Source organism: Hypanus sabinus, chromosome 6 (assembly GCF_030144855.1).
Source record: "Hypanus sabinus isolate sHypSab1 chromosome 6, sHypSab1.hap1, whole genome shotgun sequence".
In the NCBI taxonomy this organism is placed as follows: Eukaryota; Metazoa; Chordata; class Chondrichthyes; order Myliobatiformes; family Dasyatidae; genus Hypanus; species Hypanus sabinus.
Window position 1 is genome coordinate 156,392,011 of NC_082711.1, and position 21,600 is coordinate 156,413,610.

A 21,600-nucleotide genomic window follows, 5' to 3' on the forward strand; every position below is an offset into this window, starting at 1 on the left:
TAGAGGTTCAAAGACTGCATGAAAGCTAACATTGCACATGCTGGGCTTGTACCAAAATGGCTGGAACAGATTATGCATGACCAGAGTGGCTGGTGAGCCTTGGTGAGAACCACTCACCACAACTGGAGGAGAGATGCCGAGCAGTGCTAGTCACTGCCAGACGAAGATGGAAAACAGTACAATGGCTCCACTTCCAGATCCAGCACAGTTTCCAAGTCCTTATCGTGGATGTCTATGTTGCCCACAGCACGCACTCAGGAGCCACCTCTGGACACACAATAGAACTGCACAAATCTAATGGATAACCAGCATACAAGAAAGCACACATAATTCAATTTGATGAAAGTGGTCAGAGTGTTGCTTTTTTGAGGTCGTTGTTAGCATCATTCACATAGGTTTAAGAGCCAAATTGCCGAAGAGAAGTAGTTGTTCTTGAACTTGGTGCTTTGGGACTTCAGGTTTCTGTATTTACTACCTAATGGTAGCATCTATTTGACTCTACTCTCATAAAGAATTCCACATTTTTCTGACATTTTGTGTAAATATGTTTATTCTAAATTTCTTGTTTCATGTTTTAATGATTTTTGCAAGTCAATAGTTGTAGTTTTGCACTTGCTCATAAATTTGATCAATGAAAACCAAAGGCCTTTTCTTCATAGTCTTGGACTTCTTGTCAAGACGTTCCTGAATATCAGCAAGTTCCTCCCACACCCCACTGCTGCATTGAGTGGCAAACTTGCTGTTTCTTTAGCTTTTGTGTGTTCTACAAGGCCAGGTTGCTAGTTCAATGCTCAACCCAGCACGGATGTAAAGCGTGCAAGGAGCCGGTTGGATTCGAACCCGGGACCACTCACCCCAAAGTCTTTTGTGGATGCCACTACACCACCATCAACTAGTCCTGGATATCAGGGTCTTTGAAATTATGAGAACATCACATTGAATAAGAAAAGACCTGAAAATGTACCAGGGCATTGCACAGAACTATCCACAGCTACAGCTGGTAAAATATTATCCACACATTCTGTCACTTTATAAATTGGACTTTATGTCAAGAATGGTCCCAATAATCAATGCATGCTTGATAATTGGGAATGATTGTAGAACCAATTTTATCTATAGGCAATTTTGTGCAGATAGGGAGCAAGGTAATAAAATTTTTCACCATTTTGAGTTATGGGATCCTTCCCAAATATTCCCTCTCCTATCTCTAAGGTAAAATGGGCCGTACCTTCCAAATATCTGGACCTAACTTGCACTACCTTACTTCCCCTTTTCTATTTTCTAATTATGATTTATAATTTAAATTTTTATTATATTTACTTTGATTTGTATTTCAGGGAGCACGAAGTGCAGAATCAAATATTGCTGTGATGATTGTACGCTCTAGTATCAATTGTTTGGTGACAATAAAGTGAAATGTGGTTTAAAAGAGGGCACGAAATAGAATGGGAAGAAGAAATGAAGCAAGTAGGGGAAATCGGATGATGGAGGAAGCATTGACTGCCAGCAGCGTGATGACAATGAAGTCATTGGGTTGGATCTATGAAATATAAAATCTTTGGCAGAATGCTGTCCCTTTAATTCACACAAGATTCATTTATTTTACTTTGATGCACTGCTTGTGAACTGTGAGCTAATAATCAAGGTCTTAAGTTGGTAATTAAACAACACCAGGTGATACACACATCACTGACTTCAGGTGTGTGAGATTTTACAGGAAGTGCCTAGTCCAATTTCCATGGACAGGAACTCAACAAAAAATGTGTCCAACAAACTTCTGAGGCATAATTTACACATAAATGCGGGTTCACTTTCTAAGCAATTGTTCTTAACATGACTTGAATGTTTCCTTTGAGTTCATGTGTTCCCCGGATGTCTGTTCTTTTGAAGCAAATGCCGTAAGTAGAATCAGGATGAAAAGGAATTCTAAATATTGCCAAGAAATACAAAATCTCAGGAATTATATAATCAAATATTATTAACAATGCAGAGTACCTGATTAGCTTGGTTCTCCTTGCTTCTTTCCCCACCCCCACTCCCACTCCCAAATCCTCCCTCTGCTTAATCTAGTTTTAAAGAGAGGGATTATTAGGATCATTACCAAATGCATCAGTGATGCATTAAGTGCACACTGTAGTGTTACATTGCAGTCCTTAATAACAAGTCATGGAGGAAACATATCTTACAAATGTTGAAGGCATTAAAAAGACTATTCTTCATGGAGGAACTGGTGAGCTGCCAAAATTTCTCACAGGATCCAAAGTAGGTTCAACTATATTTAAATACTTTATGAGTAATCTGAAAATATCAATTTTCAGCATTTCCAATGTATCAAAACAAAGTAGGTAGAATGATTGGGTCGAGTGTGTCGTGAATATTTATCCTGATAATGTATTATCATTTTAAGTTATATATGCTGATTAAATTCAATTTACTTTATTTTCAGTAGATCTATTATGTTCAATCAATTTAACTTTAAATTCACTTATACATTTTAATATCCAGCCATATTTTCACTCATGTTACAAAGACAGTCAATCTTTAGCAATCAATAGACTGGAAATTACTTGCTTCTTGAGTTGAAGTGTTCTATAAATAACATAATCTTGCCTTCATTTAGAATTAATTTTATAGATTTCAAGTAAATTTTACTGATTAATTTAGCAGGAAATAAACAGAAACCTTATGGGTTTTATATCTTCCTGTGTTGCGCTAAAAACTGTGCACTTATAAATTTTTTTGCCAACTATTTTGTGTACTAATATTTTGTCATTAATTTAAGCTAAATTAAGAGCTAATATACAGTGTAATAACTAGTGCATATGCAGAGAAATTAAATAATTCATCTAGTTAAACCATTAGAATTAAAAAGCAGTATGGTTGATATGGAATTAAAAATAATATTCTTTATTTGTTATTGTCCAGGTCACATTTCATTTTCGAACTTTAAAATGTGATGGAGATCGAACAGTCATTGACGACAGTAAACAAGTTGGCAGGCCAATGGAAATAGTTATAGGCAACATGTTTAAGCTGGAAGTCTGGGAAATCCTCATTTCATCAATGAGGATTGGAGAGGTTGCTGAGTTCTGGTGTGACGTCATTGTAAGTGTTACTGGTGGAAGCAAGTTTTCAGTGGGAAATGGTGAATTATTGAGACAAAGTGTAAAGTAACTGAATCTGCCAGTGTTTTCATTAACATTAGATGCCTAATTCTGCCTATTGCAATGCTCCATAATCTGTTTTTCTCTTCAGTTAGTAATACTTATCCTTAGGGAGGATTAAGCAGGTTAAATGAAGCTGCTACCATATGGACTGCCAATAACCATAAAACGATGCCTTACAGTTACTAAATACATTTTAAAGTCCATGAGATTTTTTTAAATGGTTAAACAACTGTATCTATGTTACTTTCTCCAGTAAAAAAATGGTATTAAGTTAGCAACCTAAATCAATGTTCTTCCTTTCTGCTTAAAATAAATAAGAACTTAGTAAATGAGAATGGTGGACAATCAGTCCTTGAATTTGCTCCATCATTCAATAAGATCATAGACAATCCAGTCATGACTTCAACATCACTTCCCTACTTTTGCCCTGTACTCACTGACACAATTGTAGTTTAAAGGTCTCCTGGTCTCTGCCTTCACAGTTCTGTAACTCCAAAGCATCACTACAATAGACAATAGGTGCAGAAGTAGACCATTCGGCCCCTTGAGTCTGCACCACCATTCTGAGATCATGGCTGATCATTCACTATCAATACCCAGTCCCTGCCTTGTCCCCATATCCCTTGATTCCCCTATCCATCAGATATCTATCTAGCTCCTTCTTGAAAGCATCCAGAGAATTGGCCTCCACCGTCTTCTGAGGCAGTGCATTCCACACCTTCACAACTCTCTGGGAGAAGAAGATTTTCCTCAACTCTAAATTTTTCCTCAACTCTGTAGTTTTTCCTCAACTCTGTCACTCTGAGGAAAGATTTTTCTTCTCAACTCTGCCTTAAATAGACTACCCCTTAATTCTGAAAATATGTCACCCGGTTCATGATTATCCTACTGGGGAAAACATCCTTTCAGCATCTATCCTGCCATTTCCTCTTGGAATCTTGTAAACTTCGATCATATCACTTTTCATTCTTCTATACTCCAAAGAGAATGGGCCTAATCTGCTCAACATACATCATTTTTCATCCCAGGAATGGGGAACATTGTCCAAATATTCAATACAACAGGATCTGTGAACATAGAGGAACTGAGTACAGCTTCCAATGGCTGACTAATTGTTTGAATTAGACTCCCAGCAGCCATGCCTGATACTATGCAATTTGAACTTCATGTGGACCTTACTTGGACAAGATAATACAATAGCAGCCAATATTGAAATGTTGGGGAATGGTAACCTTACTAAGGAAGGTTCATGTTTTATCTCAGTCAAGAGTCAATACCCTAGGCTTGGAAAGAAGAAAACTGATGAAGAAAAGAGGAAAGATTTTTTTTTTACAAATTACAGAATATTCACCAAAAAAGAGGACATAAATTGAAGAAACGCACTCAAAATGCTGGAGGAACTCAGCAGGTCAGGCAGCATCCGTGAAAAGGAATAAACAATCAATGTTTTGGGCTGAAACCCTTCTTCAGGACTGAGAAGGAAGGGGCAAGATGCCAGAATAAAAAGCTAGGGGGAGGGGAAGGAGGTTAGCTGGAAAGTGATAGGTGAATTCAGCTGGGTATGAAAGGTCAAGGGCTGGAGAAGACGTAATTTGATAAGAGAGGAGGATGGACAAAAGGAGAAAGGGAAGGAGGAGGGGTCCAAGGGAAGTAACAGGCAGTAGTGAAGAAGTAAAAGATCAGAGAAAGGAATAGAGGCAGGGGCAGGGGGGAGAAATTTGTTTACTGGAAGGAAAAATTGATATTCATGCCACTAGGTTAGAGGCTACCTGGAGGGAATATAATGTGTTGTTTCTTCACCCTGACCAGTGGCCGGTACAAGAGGAGGTCGCAGATCGACATTTTGTAACAGGGATAGGAATTGGAATTAAAATGTTTGGTCACCTGATAATCCTGCTTGTGGCAGATGATGTGGAAGTGCTCGATGATGTGCACCTCCCCCGCCCAATTTATGAAGAACCTCACCAGTATAAAGGAAGTCGTATCAGGAGCACTGGACACAATAGACAACTCCAGCAGATTCGCAGGTGAACTGTTGCCTCACCTGAAAGGGTGCCCTGTTCCCTTGAATGGAGGTGAGGGAAGAGGTGCATGGGCAGGGGTAGCACTTAAGCCACTTGCAGGGGTAAGTGCCGTGAGGAAGGTTAGTGGGGAGGGATGAATGGACAAGGGAATCACAGAAGGAGCGATCCCTGTGGAAAGCAGAAGTAGGGGAAAGTAAAGGTATGTTTGGTGGTAGGATCCTCTGGAGATGGTGGAGGCTGCTGAGGATGTTGAATATGGAGGCTGATCGGGTGGTAGGTAGGGTCAAGAAGAACTCAATCGCTGTTTGGGCAGTGGGAAGATGGGGTGATTGAAGATGTATGGGAAAAGGAGGAGATGTGGGTGAGGGCAGCATTAATAGTAGAGGGAGAAAAACCCACTTTAAAGAAGAAGGACTTCTCTGATGTCCTGGAATGGAAAGGAGCTGACATCATCTTGGGACGACACCTTGTATTCTGTCTGGGTAACCTCCAACCTGACGGCATGATTATCGATTTCTCCTTCTGGTAAACAAACTCTCCCTCTTTCCCCTTCCTATATTCCCTACTTTGACCTTTTGCCTCTTCTCACTTGCCTGTTCCCTGGGTCCCTTCCTCCTTCCTATGGTCCAAGCTCCTCTCCTAACAGATTCCTTCTTCCCCTGCTCTTGATCTTTTCCACTCATCTGGCTTCACCGATTACCTTCCAGCTATCCTTCTTCCCGTCCCCCACATTTTTATTCTGGCATCTTTCCCCTTCCTTCTCAGTCCTGAAGTAGGTCTCGGCCTGAAACGTCGACTGCTTATTTATTTCCGTTGATGCTGCCTGACCTGCTGAGTTCCTTCAGCATTTCGTGTGTGTTGCTTTGGATTTCCAGCATCTATAGACTTTTTCTTGTCCATAATTTGAAGTTTTCAAAGTGAACTACAAGGTTCTATCTGACCACTACTCTTGGAGAAGAAATTTGACCCCAGTCACATATGCTAAATGGTGGCGGCTATCTACTGGTAGTCTCAGAAATTTCATTCCTTTCACATCAACCACTGCTGTAATGTGCTTTGTTATAAATGGATGAAGACAGTTGCGCAGCCCGATTCTAGACCCTTACTATTGCCTTTTTCAGTATATATAATTAATAAAATTATTATCAAAATATTTAAATTAAAATAAAATATGTTAAAAAACAAATCTATTTTACTATCTTTCCTTTCGGTTAGTCCTGACGAAGGGTCTCGGCCCGAAACGTCGGCAGCACTTCTCCCTGTAGATGCTGACGGGCCTGCTGTGTTCCACCAGCATTTTGTGTGTGTTACAATTTATATAACTTTCTGTTCCCTCCAAGATATGATGGAATGTTGACTGTTTGTATTTTGCCAGCTGTGAAAATACATTACTTGATCTTCCTTAAAAAGATTAATCCTGAGAAAATTGTTTTCTCCTCCCACAGCATACAGGCCTGTATCCAAATGTAGCCAAGAGCTTGCGCCGCATTGTCGAAGGAAAAGATCCAACAGACTGGCACATTCATACCTGTGGCCTTGCCAATATGTTTGCATACCATAGCCTGGGATACGATGACCTGGATGAGCTGCAGAAAGAACCTCAGCCGCTTATCTTTGTTATTGAACTATTAAAGGTTAAATGTGTTCTACTTCTTAAATGTAAATTGAGCTCACAGTTAGTCTTTTCAGATGGATTATTATATCTCTGAGCTGTTAGAGTTTTTACCTCATAGCTCCAGTGATGCTGGCTCATTTCTAGTCTCCAGAGCTGTCTGGGTGGAGCTTCCAGGTTTCCTCTGGTAGTCTGGGGTACACCCAAATCGCAAGGATGCCAAGATGGCACGTTGGCCACTGTAAGTTGCCCCCATTGTGTAGCAGAGTGGTAGGATCTGTGGGAGAGTCGATGGGAATGTGTAGGGAATGAAACTGGTTAAATGGGTCTTTAATAGTCAGTGCAGATTCGAGGCATCTTTGTGCCCATTGGTGTGTTATGTAACTCTACGGGTCTTCCTTTCCTTCCTTCTTTTTTTTTTCTCAGTGCTTTATTTATTCTTTCTGGGTAAAACATGGCATTTCTGTGTAATTTCAGCTCTTCCTAAAACATCACCCAGAAAAGTTAGAAAGATTGAGAGAGAACCAATCTCATCTGCTCTCTAAACCTCGGGTCTTGAAGATTAAAATATTTAATCTTCAATTCATTTCATCTGTGATCTTAATAAGACTAAAGGAATAGGTTATGAGGGGAAAAATGTGCCAAAATATGTCATTCTGAATTCTTAGTTATAATCCTCTTCATTAAATAGATAAGTTACTAAGATAGGTAAATCTTTCATAATTACCATGAAAGATTCCGTTTCAAATTCAAATTCAAACAAGAAGTTTTTTTTTCCCAGTAGCATCCGCCTGGCAGTAAGAACTAATGCAATGGTTCGGATTACTTTTAAGTTCAGGACGTAACAAGAAGTGATACCAATATAGCAACAGCTAGTGACTTCAGCCTTGAGAACAACACCCAGGCTTAGATAGTGTTAAGGAACTGCCAAAGTACTGGACGCTCTCCCTGTCAGATGGAACTTTTAATCCTTGGCCCTATCAGCACTTTGTACTTCATGTAAGAGGGTGTTTCAAGGAAGTTCAGACTGCTTATTCTGGCGATTGGCCGATACCTGCTCTTCAATTAGCATTTTCAATTGGAAAAACTGTTGGCAAATAGCAGCAAATTATTCAGGACAAATTGGCGCTTCTATTTATTACAGTAGAGCAATAACTAAATTTCCAAAATATGCCATTGATGGCAGTTTAAGACATTATGAAAGGGATGTGAATAGTCTAACTTACTTGACTGGAGCAATGTCCTCACAGCATCACTGGCCTTAGCCTATCATAGATTTTCCTATTACACATCCCTCTCTAAAACTTCTCTGCAACTTAAAACTAGCTTGATTTCCTATATTTTTGTTCCTGGTGAAGGATTTTCAATCAGAAATTTTAATTGTTTCACTTTGCATAGAGGTTGCCCGACCTACATTACGTTTTCAGCATTTCCTGTTTTTACTTCAGCTTTCGAGCATCTGCAGATTTTTTTTAGATCTCCTTGCAAATGTATCTCTATCTTCCACTTACTGGACAATCACCAGGCACTTACAATCTTTCAACATCATTTCTGTCTCTTAACCTGATACACAATACAGGATCAAACAGACCTCTCTATATAAACATGATCTGTACATATTGGTTCTGACAGGTCCTATGTCATAATTATAAAAGCCTTCAATATACTGGTTTAATAATTTAATCATTATATTAAAATAGCAACTGCCAGGATCATGTATTCCACCACAGGACTGCTGTGATTATTCAAGAAGGCAAAATCAGATGAATCTCTCACTACTGGGCCTGCAGATTCTGAACTCTCTCCACCAAACTCCATCATTAGCCAAAGTGCACTTTTTAACCATTTAATTGTCAAGATTTAGATCAATGCACACAGCCAGGAGTAAAACATTCTTCACTATATTGACCCACGTCAAATAAAAAACTGAAAAACCTATCTTTAATACCATGGATCCCAAACATTGGAGGGACAGCTACAAAATGGCAATAGACACCAAAAATTGTGGTAAAATGGTGCTAATGCATTGAGTACAGTGAGAGTCACCTCACATATTTGCAGGAGGGGTAGTCTGTCTCTCTATTAAAGTGACAAAACCCTTCCCCTCCCTCACAGCTCTTGGCTGCTCCGCTTACCTGCCTGTCCAGTCCAGACAATTCCCAGGCTTCAGTTTGATTGTGTTCTCTCCTTGCTTGTCACTGCCCAGAATCCCTTACTTCCTGGGCACCGCAGTCTCATCACGACTCAACAGTGAAGCCAAAGTGTGCATGGTTTTGATTGGCTGGCTGGGCATGATCTGACCTGATGCCTGATAGCTTTGCTTCTTCTGCCCTTGGTGCCATTTTAAGCAAAATGGTGGAATTATAGGTTTCCTGAATATATCCTGTTGTATTTGGAGGTTGTGGGGTAAAGGAAAGAGGTTGAAGAATTCTGTAGTGTCTCAGAGTTGGTTTCCAGACAGAACGTAGAACAGTACAGCACTGGAACAGGCCCTTTGGCTAGTGCCAAATACAAAGTCAAATTAAACCAAATCCCTTCTGCATGCATATGTGCCACCTTTCCATTCCCTGTGTATTCATGTATCTACTTTAAAGCACCTTGAACACTACTATCATCTCTGTTTCCTCTCCTACCCCTATTAAGCCATTCCAGCCACCTCCTACCTTTCGTGTTAAAAATAACTTGCCTTGTCTATCTCCTTTAAACTTTCTCCCTCTCACCTTAAGTGCATGTCCTCTGGGATTTGTCATTTAGATGTTAGGTTCAAGCTTGCAAATGCACATTACACTTTACCTGGCCCTAGGCCCTTAGTCTGACCATTTAAAGCCTGTTGCAGCATAATCTAGAAGCAAAGAACACTTTGAAGGCATTGCAATTGCCTAAGAGTGGGGTCGATCTTGAGCCAAGATAATTAAACTCTTAATTATCCGTCAGCAAAAGAAGAAATTATGATTGAGATAACTTTTGAAAATGCAGTTGGTTGATAACTAAAATATAGACAAGATTAATTGGAAAACTAAGGGAGAAGTAAATAGAAAGTGAAGTTTATAATGGGCATAAGGTGTGACAACAAGAAAATTATGTATAATTGTAACTGTGATGTCCAACTTCCTTTCTTACTGTTTAAATCTTTGTCAGATCTACATCTGAGTTTGTTCTCTTTGTAAATAATGAATGGTATTCTAACCTTCAAAGTAAAAAAGAATTTTTTTAAAAACCTAGGTTGAGTCACCAAGTGCTTACAAACGAGAAACCTGGGCCATGAATGATGACGAGAAGCTTAAGGCTGTTCCTCTGCTCCACGGAACGGGAAACAAACTGTTCAAACTCGGCAGGTATCCAGAGGCACTGGCAAAATATCGTGAAGGGGTTATCTGCCTGAAGAACCTACAAGTAAAGGTATATTAACACTTATAAACTAAAATCATCGTAAAGGTTTTTATCATAGGTAAGATTGCACTAAATTGAAAAAGTCTGAAATTATTCCAATTGACATATGGGCTCTGCTTTGTTCTTGAATCCTGGATATTGATACTTAAATCTTGACTTCTATGACAATGCTCTGATTAAGCTTGCAGTCATTGAGAAAAGTGAAAGAAAAATTTGTTGTCTAAACAGATGATCACTAAGTTAAGAAGGGGTATGTTTGAACTGGAGGTTGCTGAGAACTACACTCAAAAAAGTCAGTGCACTATTCCCATGAATTATATCATGAACCTTTTATCCATGGCAACAGTCCGCCCATATGCAAGTACTGGGCATAGGGTCATAGAGCAGTACAGCATAGACACAGGCCCTTCTGCCCATCTAGTCCATATTGAACTATTATTCTGCCTCGTCCCATCAACCTGCAACTGGACCATATACTTCCCATCCAAACACTTAAATGTTGAAATTGAACGCACATCCACCGCTTTTTTTGTTCAATCACATTCCTCAGTGTCCTAGTATTCAGTGTGTAAATCCAACCCTGATTTATCCTCCCAAAGTGTAATATATCACACTTAACTGCGTTCAATTCCTTCTGCCAACTTACAGCCCATTTTCCCACCTGGTCCTGTCCAGATTCCCTTGCAAGCTTTGGTAGTCTTCCTCGCTGTTCACTGCACTCTCAATATTGGTGTCATCCGCAAATTTGCTGATCCATTTTGCCACATTATCATCCAGTTCATTGATGCTGTTTTGACATGCATGAAGCAGGTGGAAGTGGAATTGATACAGCATTGTATTTAAGTGTGTGTTGTCTTTGTGAAGTTAATTTGCATTTTGAAAAAAATATGCTTGACAATGTCAGGCATCTGAAAATGTTGGTTGTATGTTCAACCATAAAGTAACCCTCTGATTTTTCTTAACTGCTAGTTCTCACAGAGAGGGCAGTACTGGCAAGGCTATCATGATCTGATTTGTTCCTTGTCTTTGACACTATGTCATTTGACCTGGTTCTTGAACATTTGTGGTCCTTGTAATAACGGCCAATGCACAATGCTGTGACAACACAGTTACAATGGAATAAGTTCAAGTTGGTGTCCCCTAGCAATTGGTGCTGGTTCTGTTCCCATGAACTTGCTGAGCTCACTTTTCAGTTTTTGGCAGTTGCTGATTTTGAAAGAATTCTTGGTCATATAGCCTTAATCTTTGTATTTTTGCTAGCTAAGTCCAGTAATAGAAAGACATTGGGGGCACCAGAAAATACCAGCAGTGAAGAGCTAATCTTAAACATTCTAAAGGAAATCTGTCATCATGAAAAATGGGTATGATAAAGTATTAAGAAAGGGAAAGCCAAAAGAAATGGTAAAATAAAAGATCTGATCATGTGGCACACACAAAAGGCTGGAGAAAATCAGTAAGTCAGGCAGCATCTATGGAGAGGAATGAACAGATGACATTTCAGCCCTTTCATCAGTTCTGATGAAGTCTTCGTGAAGTTCTGACGAAGGGTCTCAGCCCAAAACATCGAAACAAAAGTGGAGAACACTGAAAATACACTGAAAAAACTTCTGTGCAGAAAGAAGCAACATAATTGCTTCGGATCAATGACTTTTCAGGTGACAGACCACATTTTTTTTCTCTATTGTGTTTTGTTATCCAATCTAAAAAAGAATTTTCTATATTTGTTTTGGATATGATTATGCACTGGTCATGAGTGGTTATGGGGAGAATGGGAATGCAAGAGTGCTCTTGGTGTTCTCAGTATATTAATATACTGAATATGGTAATATAGTTGTTGTGATAATGTAATGGGTATGGTATTGAAGAAGAAACCTATTGATTTTTAAATAAATACCATCATAGTAAATGATTTTTTAAATTAATCTGGTGAGTTGTGCACTAACATTACAAAAAGACTACAGATATTGCTGCCTGACCTGGTATATATTTGACCAGAATCTATAATAAAAGGTTACTTCTTTATAAAGTGATAGTAAAAGATTAACTTTCCACAAGACAGTAAAGAAAACCACTCACTTGGAACTGCATATGTTCACCACCATCTCATCAGAGCATTTCGTAGAGCTGCTCCCTCATAACTCACACAATTTTCCTTCAATCCTGACTTTCGGAACTATTCTCACTGTCACCATCAGGTAGGAGGTACAGCAGCCTGAAGACACACACTCAGCGACTCAGAAACAGCTTCTTCCCCTCTGTCATCCAATTCCTAAATGGACATTGAACCCGTGAACACTGCCTCATTTTTTTAATATATATAATTTCTGTTTTTCTGCAAGATTTTTAATCTATTCAATATACGTATACTGTAATTGATTTACTTATTTATTAATTATTATTTTTCCCCTCTTCTATATCATGTATTGCATTGAACTGCTGCTGCTAAGTTAACAAATTTCATGACACATGCCGGTGATAATAAACCTGATTCTGACGTCTGTGTGGAGTTTGCACAATTTCCCTGGTGCCACATGGGTTTCTCCCAGCTCCCATATTCCAAAGACATTCAGCTTGGTCATTCCAATGGTCAGTATGACTTGCCCCTCATGTGTAAATGAGTGGTAGAATCTGGGAGCAGTTGATGGGGATTTGGGAGAATAAAGTAGGATTATTACGAAAGGTCACTGTATAGATTGGCATGGGCTGTAGGCCCTGCTGTTGTGCTGTACAGCAATTTAGCAAGGGAGAAACAATCTACCATCACTTTTAAATATAAAAGTATTTTCATTCATTTTTCATTGCCATTTTTGACGGTCATGGCTTTGGAGATGATTGGGATGGAACTAAAATTACACTTCTGTTATTTGAGCTATTTTAATCACATTTAAGAAGCAGAGGAATCAGCTTCCTTTATGGATTTATCCATGATCACCATGCAGATAGTAACTTTCAACACACACAAAATGCTGGAGGAACTCAGCAGGTCAGGCTCCATCCATCCTGCTGAAGGGTTTCAGCCTGAAGTGTCGACTGCGCTCCAGCATTTTGTGTGTATTGCCTGGATTTCTAGCATCTGCAGATTTTCTGTTGTTTGAGATAGTTCCTTTAGTGCATTTTAGTAAAATAGTATGCAATAGTCAGCTGCCACGTTACTTTGTGTGAGATGCCTCAATCTGCTTGATGACATGATACTGACCCAAACCAGGCTACTGTCTCTCACAAATCTCTCTCTGCCACACTCTTTCTTTAGAACTTTCTCCAGATCTCACCATCTTGATTGGCTGACACAGCATTCATAATTGAAAGCAGGGCCTCTTTAGCCGAAAGCAAAACACTCTACCAGCAGGACATTCTGCTTTTGCAGAAAACTGCTAAAATGAAATACCTATTGCATAGCAATAAAAATCCTAACAAGGGCATTGATGTTTCCATACCAGGCTGTGATGCAACCAGTCAGGATACTCTCCGCTGTACATTTATAGAAGCACTACTTTCCTCCCCCCCCCCCCCCCAACTTACACAAATTATTCTTTTTTTTATTGATCTCATGCGCTTTTGATACCATTCAGACTTCATAACCATCCATACAGGGTGAGTATTGTGTATTCTCTGACTTATGGAACCTGTTCATTATCCAGTGTCTATTTCCTAGGATAAAACTATCCCCTGCACAACAACCTCTTGTCTTATTAGTTTAAACCTCTATTCCTTAATAATAAAGAGACCTGATGAAATCACAATATAAATACACAGCACATTATTGAAGTATACTGATAGAAAACATTAAGGAATAACTTAATATTTGCACTTTGCTCTCAGATAATAAACAGACGCATTGCTCAAAACAAAGTTTGGTTAATAATTTTTATATTTTATGTTAGTTAAAGCCCTGGGAGATTCAATGGCTGAAATTGGAGAAGATGGTTGTCACTTTAGTTTTGAACTACTGCCAATGTCTTTTGAAAATGGAAGAGTACTATGAAGTGCTGGAGCAAACAACAGACATCCTCAACAGGCATCCAGGTATGGGCAAATCTGCCAAGTCACAACCAGAAACTTAGGATTCAACTTTGCAAAACAAAAACAATATAATTTTAGATATTTACAGAGTCTGTAAAAGTTTATATTTAATTAAATGGTACATATTTAATTAAATGACTAAGAGTGGTCCACTGGTCTTCCAGGTTTAAGGGTGCCCCTCAGGACTAACAACCCTGACTGGTAAACAACATGCTTACTCTGCTCCAATTAAATTTTAGGGTTTTCACAAAAAAGATCTTGGCTCTGCTCCTTCAAGCAATTAGATTCCAGTTTGATATTGTTTTAATGGCATACAGCTCCTAACAAATTTCCTTATCGGTCATGAAACTGCATCCCTAAAAGGAAATAATCAGGAGTGCGCTACCCCATCTAAGTACTCCACCAGGCTAAACACTATGTTGATTGAACGTGAAAGCTGATGATAGATAGAAAGAATTCTAGAAGAGAGAGAAGATACAATGAAAGGGAGAATGACTGAATGGAGAAGACAAACGTGTGAAAATGAATTAGAATTTTAGAGTTATAGAGTAATACAGCATGGAAGCAAACCCTTCAGCCCTGCTGGTCCATACTGACCACAGCTTTCACCCTGCCAGTCCCAGGTGTCTGTATTCAGCCCAGAATCTTCTAACCTTTTCCCATCTAAGTACCTAACCAAATACCTCTTAAATGTTGCAATTGTACCCGCTTCCACCACTTTGTCTAGCAGCTCATGCCAGATATTCTTTATCCTTTGTGTAAATAAGTTACCTCTCAGTTCTCGATTAAATCTTGGCCCTCTTGTATCTGTTACCACCAGTTTTGGATTCCCCAGCCCTGGGAAAAGAACTCTGACCATCCACCTTACACATACTCATCTATCAACCTGAGAAGGTGTATGTTTTTAGCTAAGGTTAAGAAGATAATCATAATTGAAGAGTTATAAGAAAGACTTAGTGAATATAGAAAAGCAAGTTGTACACCATTGTAGTTTTATTAACTCTGGAAACTGTAGTAATGATCCACTAGATCAGGGGTCGGCAACCCGCGACTCTTTCATCTCTGTGCTGTGGCTTCCTGTGGCTTTGGAAAATAAATGATGAGTATTTAATTAAAATGTATTTTATGTTAGTTTGTTAGTTTTTGAAATGTAATTCTAAATTTGAAGATTATGGTGATCTTGTACAATCTAAATAAAGCGTGTTTTTTGTCGCTATTAATATACGTCACCACTGCCAATGCCTGACACCCGCCAGTGCACGATTTCTTTAATTTTTCGATCCAAGGTAGGCTAACTATGGAGAATTCTAAAAAGAGAAAAGTGACTGAAGAAAACAGAACGTTTAATGATACGTGGGCAGATTCATTTGCTTTCACTGCTGATGGGACTGGTTTACCAGTATGCTTAATATGCAATGAGAAACTAGCAAACAACAAAAAGTCAAAAGTCGCAAGACATTTCAGGAATAAACATGCAGCCTTTGCTCAAAAATATCCGGATGGAGATGAGAGAAAAAAAGCTGTTTCGGAACTGATGCGGAAGTTTGATTTGAGCAAAAATCATTTCAAGAAGTGGATGAAGTCTGGAAAATCAATGACATATGCTAGTTTTGTTGCCGCTCAGGAAATAGTCAGGCACAGGAAGCAGTTTACAGATGGTGAATATATAAAAGAATCTTTCATTAAGATTTCAGAACATCTATTCATGGACTTTAAATAGAAGAGTGAAATTGTGCAGAAAATCAGGGATATGCCCCTCTCTGCAAAGTCTGTCAAAGACAGAACCATAAAAATGGCAGAAGACATCACAAGACAGCAAATTAAAAACATCAATTCAGCTGTGGCCTACTCGATTGCCTGTGCCGAGTCTAAAGACAAAGGTGATATTGAACAAATAGCGCTGTTCTGCCAGCCAGTATGTAAACTCTGCCGGCCCACAGGAAGAAATGATTGAGTTGATAGCTCTAAAAGGCCAGACACGGGGGGAGGACATCTGTGAGGCTGTCTTGAATTGTTTAAGAGCCAAAGGAATAAAGACCACCCACCTGGTGTCAGTAGTTACTGATGGGGCACCAAGTATGACAAGATCGCACAAGGGATTTGTGGCTTTACTGCAGAAGTCGCTGGACAGAAAGCTGCTGACTTTTTACTGCATCTTGCACCAAGAGGCACTGTGCACTCAAACATTTCCTCCGGAATGCACAGAAGTAACGGATGTTGTCATTCAGATTGTCAGTAAAATAATGGCAAAAAGTTTAAATCACCGTCAATTCCGTTTGTTACTGGACGAGCTGGAAAGCACATATTCTGATCTCCTGCTGCACAACAAAGTCCGGTGGCTGTCAAGAGGGGAGGTGCTGAAACGCTTTATCGCGTGTCTGGAAGAAGTGAAAACTTTCCTGGGCAGCAAAGGGCTCACCTTTCCTGAGCTGGAACAGCTTGAGTGGCTGTAAAAGCTACACTTCATGGTAGACATGACAGCGCACGCAGCTCTTCAGCGGAAAGAAGGCACAGCCCAGCACATGTTGGAGGATGATTTGGCATTCGAGCGCAAGTTGACAGTGCTTGCCAGAGATTGACAGAAAGGCACTTTGTCTCATTTCCCCAATTTGAGAGAGTTCAAACAAGCTCACGACATGATAAATTAGGAGTATTTACATTCTGCAATCATCGCAATGCAAACATCGTTTGGAAAACGCTTCTGTGAGTTCAGAGAGGAAAAAAACACATTATCCTTCCCGGTCACTCGCCTACACATTATCCTTCCCGATCCATCCCTACTGAATACGACTGCATTGGCAGGTGTGAGTCAACCTGATCTTGAGATGGAACTGGCCGACATAGCCGACAAAGATATATGGGTGTCCAAGTTTAGACGCTTGACAGCAGACCTTGAAGATGTTGCCCATCAGAAGGCCGTCCTTGCTCAGAATCACAAATGGAGAGATATTGAAAACCTCCTCAAACCGGACAAACTTGTGTTCAAAACATGGAATGCTATCCCCGACATTTATGTAAACATTAAAAAGTATGCACTTTATGGAGTCCTGTCGATCTTTGGATCCACATATGTATGTGAGCAGGTGTTCTCCAACATGAACTTTATTAAAAACAAACATTGCGCACGCCTCACAGATGACAGCTTGCGATCCTGTGTAAAGATGAAGGTGACATCATACAGCCCTGATGTGCAGACGCTGTGCACTGAGGTCCAGGAGAAGAAATCCCATTAACTAAGTATGATAAATATTTTAATTGCCTATTATTTTACGTATATCCAAATTTTTTCATTGTTCAGTGAAATAGTACTTTTATTTTTCAGGTTGACAGCTGGCTGACGTTATTTTTGGTTTGCTGCTGGCGGACAATTTAAGTTCGGCGTTTTTCATAAATACAAGAAGGACTCAAATAGACATTGAGTATTTTACTTATAAGTATCCTTCAACCCAACATCTTTTTTTCGGAGTTCAAAATGTTTTTGCTCCATGCAGATATGTAATTTCATTTTCTCTGCAGGAATTCATCGATTTCATAAATGCAACACATTATAGTTTGTTTATACATAGCATAAAGGCAAAAAATAAACGTTGTATGCAGTGTTATTTCATTTTAAATGTCAAACGGGTTTTGCGGCTCCCAGTGTTTTCTTTTCTGTGGGAAACGGGTCCAAATGGCTCTTTCAGTGGTAAAGGTTGCCGACCCCTGCACTAGACGTTTTATGATGCTTTACAAAAGCAAAATATAGCAGATGCTGGAAATCTGAAATGAAAAGAGGATATATTTTACTCAGCAGCATCTAATGAAAGAAATGATGTTCCATCAGTTCTTTTGAAAGGTTATTGCCCTGAAACATTAACACTTTTTCTTTCCCAAGCAATAAGGAATCTGCTGGAGGACTTGGTGGGTCAAGCAGTGTCTGCGAGGGGGAGGGGGGGGAAAGGTAAAAGGAATTCTTTATCTTCACAGATGATGGCTTCCTCCAATATGACCACAACCTTGTTGTAGGGTTTGGAGGCTTGCGTGCCTCAGTGACCAGGAGAGCTATGTTGGCTGGAGTCAGGGCCTTGCGCTTTGGCTCTTGGTAGGGTCACCCATGTCAAATAGGTCAAAGGGTAGAGGCCAGAATAAGAGTGATCCACCAGTCCTCCAGGTTTGGGGTATCAGCTTAGGGCTAACAACCCTAACTGGTCAAGAAAAAGTTATTACAGAAACAGCAATGGAGTCTCCTTTTATGTGGACAGAGATGGAGGACCTAGGTGCCAGTGGTGTAATGGACAATTAATAATAGTAAAATACAGATGTTGCTCAACTTGCAGAGTTCCTCCAGCAGATTGCTTGTTGCTCAGGTTCCAGCATATGCAGTCTTGTGTCTCTCTTTCCCCACGGATTCTGTGTGACATTGATGTTTTACCTCGGGTAATGAACAAAATCCACACAGACCTCCCCACATTTTTTTCCCAAGGCTTCATTTCATCTTTGCTCTAACTTTCACGATTTGTTGACTTCCTTTGGCAGGTACTGTAAAAGCCTATTTTCTCAGGGCCAGAGCACACGCTGAGGTGTGGAATGAAGCAGAAGCCAAAGCAGATTTTGAGAAGGTTTTGGAGTATGACAGTGGAATGATCAAGTCGGTGAGGAAAGAGCTACGGATTCTAGAGTGCAGAATGAGAGATAAAGAAGAGGAGGAAAAACTACAGTTCAAGAGAATGTTTCATAAATGAACTCACCACCAAAACATTATAATACCTTACTGTAGTCAATGAGTCCTTACACAAAATACAGTTTACATTTGGAAAGTTTCTTTTTCTTAAATTTATTTTCTTTTTCATTAAAGTTATACTTTCATGTAAAGAACCCTATTAGACAGGATAAATTTAAACATAGGCAGAGATGTGATGGGATAGTTTACATTCTTAAAGCAATTTTATACCAAGATTGTGGACCAAACAAAATGTGGACTACAAGGGATCACAATTCTGATTCTCACAACAGAAGTCATCAGAAAAAACTGGTCCGGTTTGAAGACAGTACAGCAATGAATGCAATGAATTGAAGGTGTTTTCAAAAGAACAACTGATAATTGTATGATCAGTAACAACAGACATCAACTTAGTTTCATGTTACTTGTGTCTTTTGCCTCTTGACATGCATGGAGTTTGGACTGATCTTAATAGGATGTTAGGGGAGAAAATGAATGAACAGCTGCTATAAGGTGTGATCTTATGGAGGGAAGCGTAAGTCAGAGCATCGTTATTAGCTGTTAGACAAGTATCTCCTTCTAATTATAGACAATGGGTGCAGGAGTAGGCCATTCAGCCCTTTGAGCCAGCACCGCCATTCACTGTGATCATGGCTGATCATCCCAATCAGTATCCCGTTCCTGCCTTCTCCCCATATCTCTTGACTCCGCTATCTTTAAGAGCTCTATCTCTTTCTTGAAATCATCCAGAGAATTGGCCTCCACTGCCTTCTGAGGCAGAGCATAGCTTCATAATTGCTTAATTGCTTGATGTTTGATCAGATGTGATTTAATTACTCATAAGACACAGAGTACAAAGTGTACCTTAATTGTGTGTCAAATTCTAAACAACTGAAAACACGTGATATAAAGTATAATGGTGAATCTCCTATATAGAGTCGAATGGTATATTTTGATGGTTTAAGGAAACAGATTTCACATAAATTTGTGCAGCAGCATACAAGGGCAACACTGCCAGGGGACTTATAGGCTTCGAGGAAGTTTCTACTTTTAAAACATTTTACAAAAATATGAAGAAGGACAACATAGCTACTTTGATTGGCTTTATTGTATGTGTGGATGGTGAAGGGAGATGCCACATGACCACTTTTGTGATGTAAATTCAATCCTGATATCTAGTGCTGCATGGAATTTGCATGTTCTCCTTTTGACCACATGCCAGCTGCTCCACTTTTCTCCCATATCCCAAGGAAATGTGCAGGCTGGTAAGTAATTGGTATTTGTAAAATTGCCCTTAGTATGTAGGTGAATAGAATCTAGGGCAGGGATTCCAAACGTGGGGTCCTCGGACCCGTTAGTTAATGACCCATGGCATAAAAAAGATTGGGAATACCTGATCTAGGGGGAGCTGATGGGAAATTTGGAAGAGCAAGTTAGAAGGAAAATTAGTTAAGAATAGGATTGTTCTATGAACTGGTTCAGACTAGGTGGCTGAAGTGGTCTCCTGCAATGTCATAAGGAATATATAGCAGTAAGTAGTGGAAATATGACAGCATCATAATAGTGACCACACTTTGTAAGCAACATATAACTCCTGTAAACTCTGAGATTCTGAAAGGCCCAATGTAAATGTCATATCATTATCTTTTTATCAGTCAAGTGTTTAGGGTTAGAGTAAACCTGTTCTGCTGTGGAACAGATATGAAAGGACAAATAGTTGTTTCTGTGGTCTATAATTCTATGATTCTATAGCAATAATCAACTGTTTGGATGTCTCTCCCTGTAATTTGAATAAAGTAGAATCATTGCGCCTGGTTCAGTTACCTGAGGCAAAACTGGAACTCAGCTTGTCAATAATCCCTTTTTGGACAACTTGCTCGGGGGTTTCAGCAATTGTTCCAATTGCTAGCTGACAATTGGTAAGGACACAGTGCTCTGATTGAACTGTATAATCTCGACTATTCTATATAAATGAATCCTCCTGTAAGTTACAATTTCCTTTAGGAGGTTTACCCACTGTGTTGATTTTATTCAATATGTAATAGTAAGGTTACTTTGGCTCTAAAATTAAATATGGAGATGTTTGTTAGTCCAGTCAAAAGTATGTTTTTGTCCTTTCATTTATCTTGCTATGGTTTACGGTGATTGCAAGGGAGGAGATGAATCAAGTACTTCTATTTTAACAGTTCAACTAGCAAATGCTGCACACGGTTGGGATTTTGCACCCATCCCCCTTTCCCTGAGTTGCTGCTAATGCTAACTTCACAGTTACTTTCAGTTGCTGTGGCAATCTGTTTTTCACTGTGGTCCAACCGTACAGCTGGAGTGTTTTGAAGAAGTTGCTGGGATAATTGCAAGTAATGGGTTACATACAGTAAAGTCTTGAGAGTCATTGATGGTTAATCTCGCTCTGCAAAACATATGAAGAATGGAGGGAATTTGACAAGTGGTAAGAGAGGAGATTTAAAAGTGTCTTCCACATTATTCAAATAATGAAGAAGATCTTATTAGCATATTCAAATATAAAATTATAATTCACATCTCTCATTAATTTTCTTTATTAAATTATTAGTAGTCACTTAACTTAGCATACAGAATAATATTTTTGACCCAGTTGAACAAATTCTAGATTTATAGTATAAAGAAATTTAAAATGTTTGATGGGGAACACATTTGATGCAAATATGA

The 21,600-nt window shown here is 39.3% G+C and overlaps 1 protein-coding gene across 5 annotated transcripts; it reads left to right on the top strand.

Moving 5' to 3' along the window:
• Positions 1–2,166: 2,166 nt before the first annotated feature.
• Positions 2,167–19,665, top strand: aipl1 (aryl hydrocarbon receptor interacting protein-like 1). Of its 5 annotated transcripts, none has more exons than XM_059971409.1 (6): positions 2,167–2,266; positions 2,963–3,105; positions 6,637–6,825; positions 10,026–10,202; positions 14,075–14,216; positions 18,729–19,665. In XM_059971409.1, exons 1-6 carry the CDS (start codon positions 2,167–2,169, stop codon positions 18,932–18,934), a joined length of 957 nt encoding a protein of 318 aa, XP_059827392.1. In that variant the 3' UTR covers positions 18,935–19,665. The 5 variants fall into 5 exon arrangements, with proteins under 5 accessions (XP_059827392.1, XP_059827393.1, XP_059827391.1 ...); XM_059971410.1 differs by having other exon boundaries at positions 2,993–3,105; XM_059971408.1 differs by having other exon boundaries at positions 2,167–2,262; positions 2,926–3,105.
• The last annotated feature ends 1,935 nt before the right edge of the window (positions 19,666–21,600 follow it).

Coding starts and splice junctions, on each gene's coding strand:
- aipl1 (XM_059971408.1), top strand. CDS start 2,167: ATGGAGGAAACATATCTTACAAATGTTGAAGGCATTAAAAAGACTATT. Junction 3,106..6,636: donor AGTTCTGGTGTGACGTCATT/GTAAGTGTTACT, acceptor CTCCTCCCACAG/CATACAGGCCTGTATCCAAA. Junction 14,217..18,728: donor CATCCTCAACAGGCATCCAG/GTATGGGCAAAT, acceptor TTCCTTTGGCAG/GTACTGTAAAAGCCTATTTT.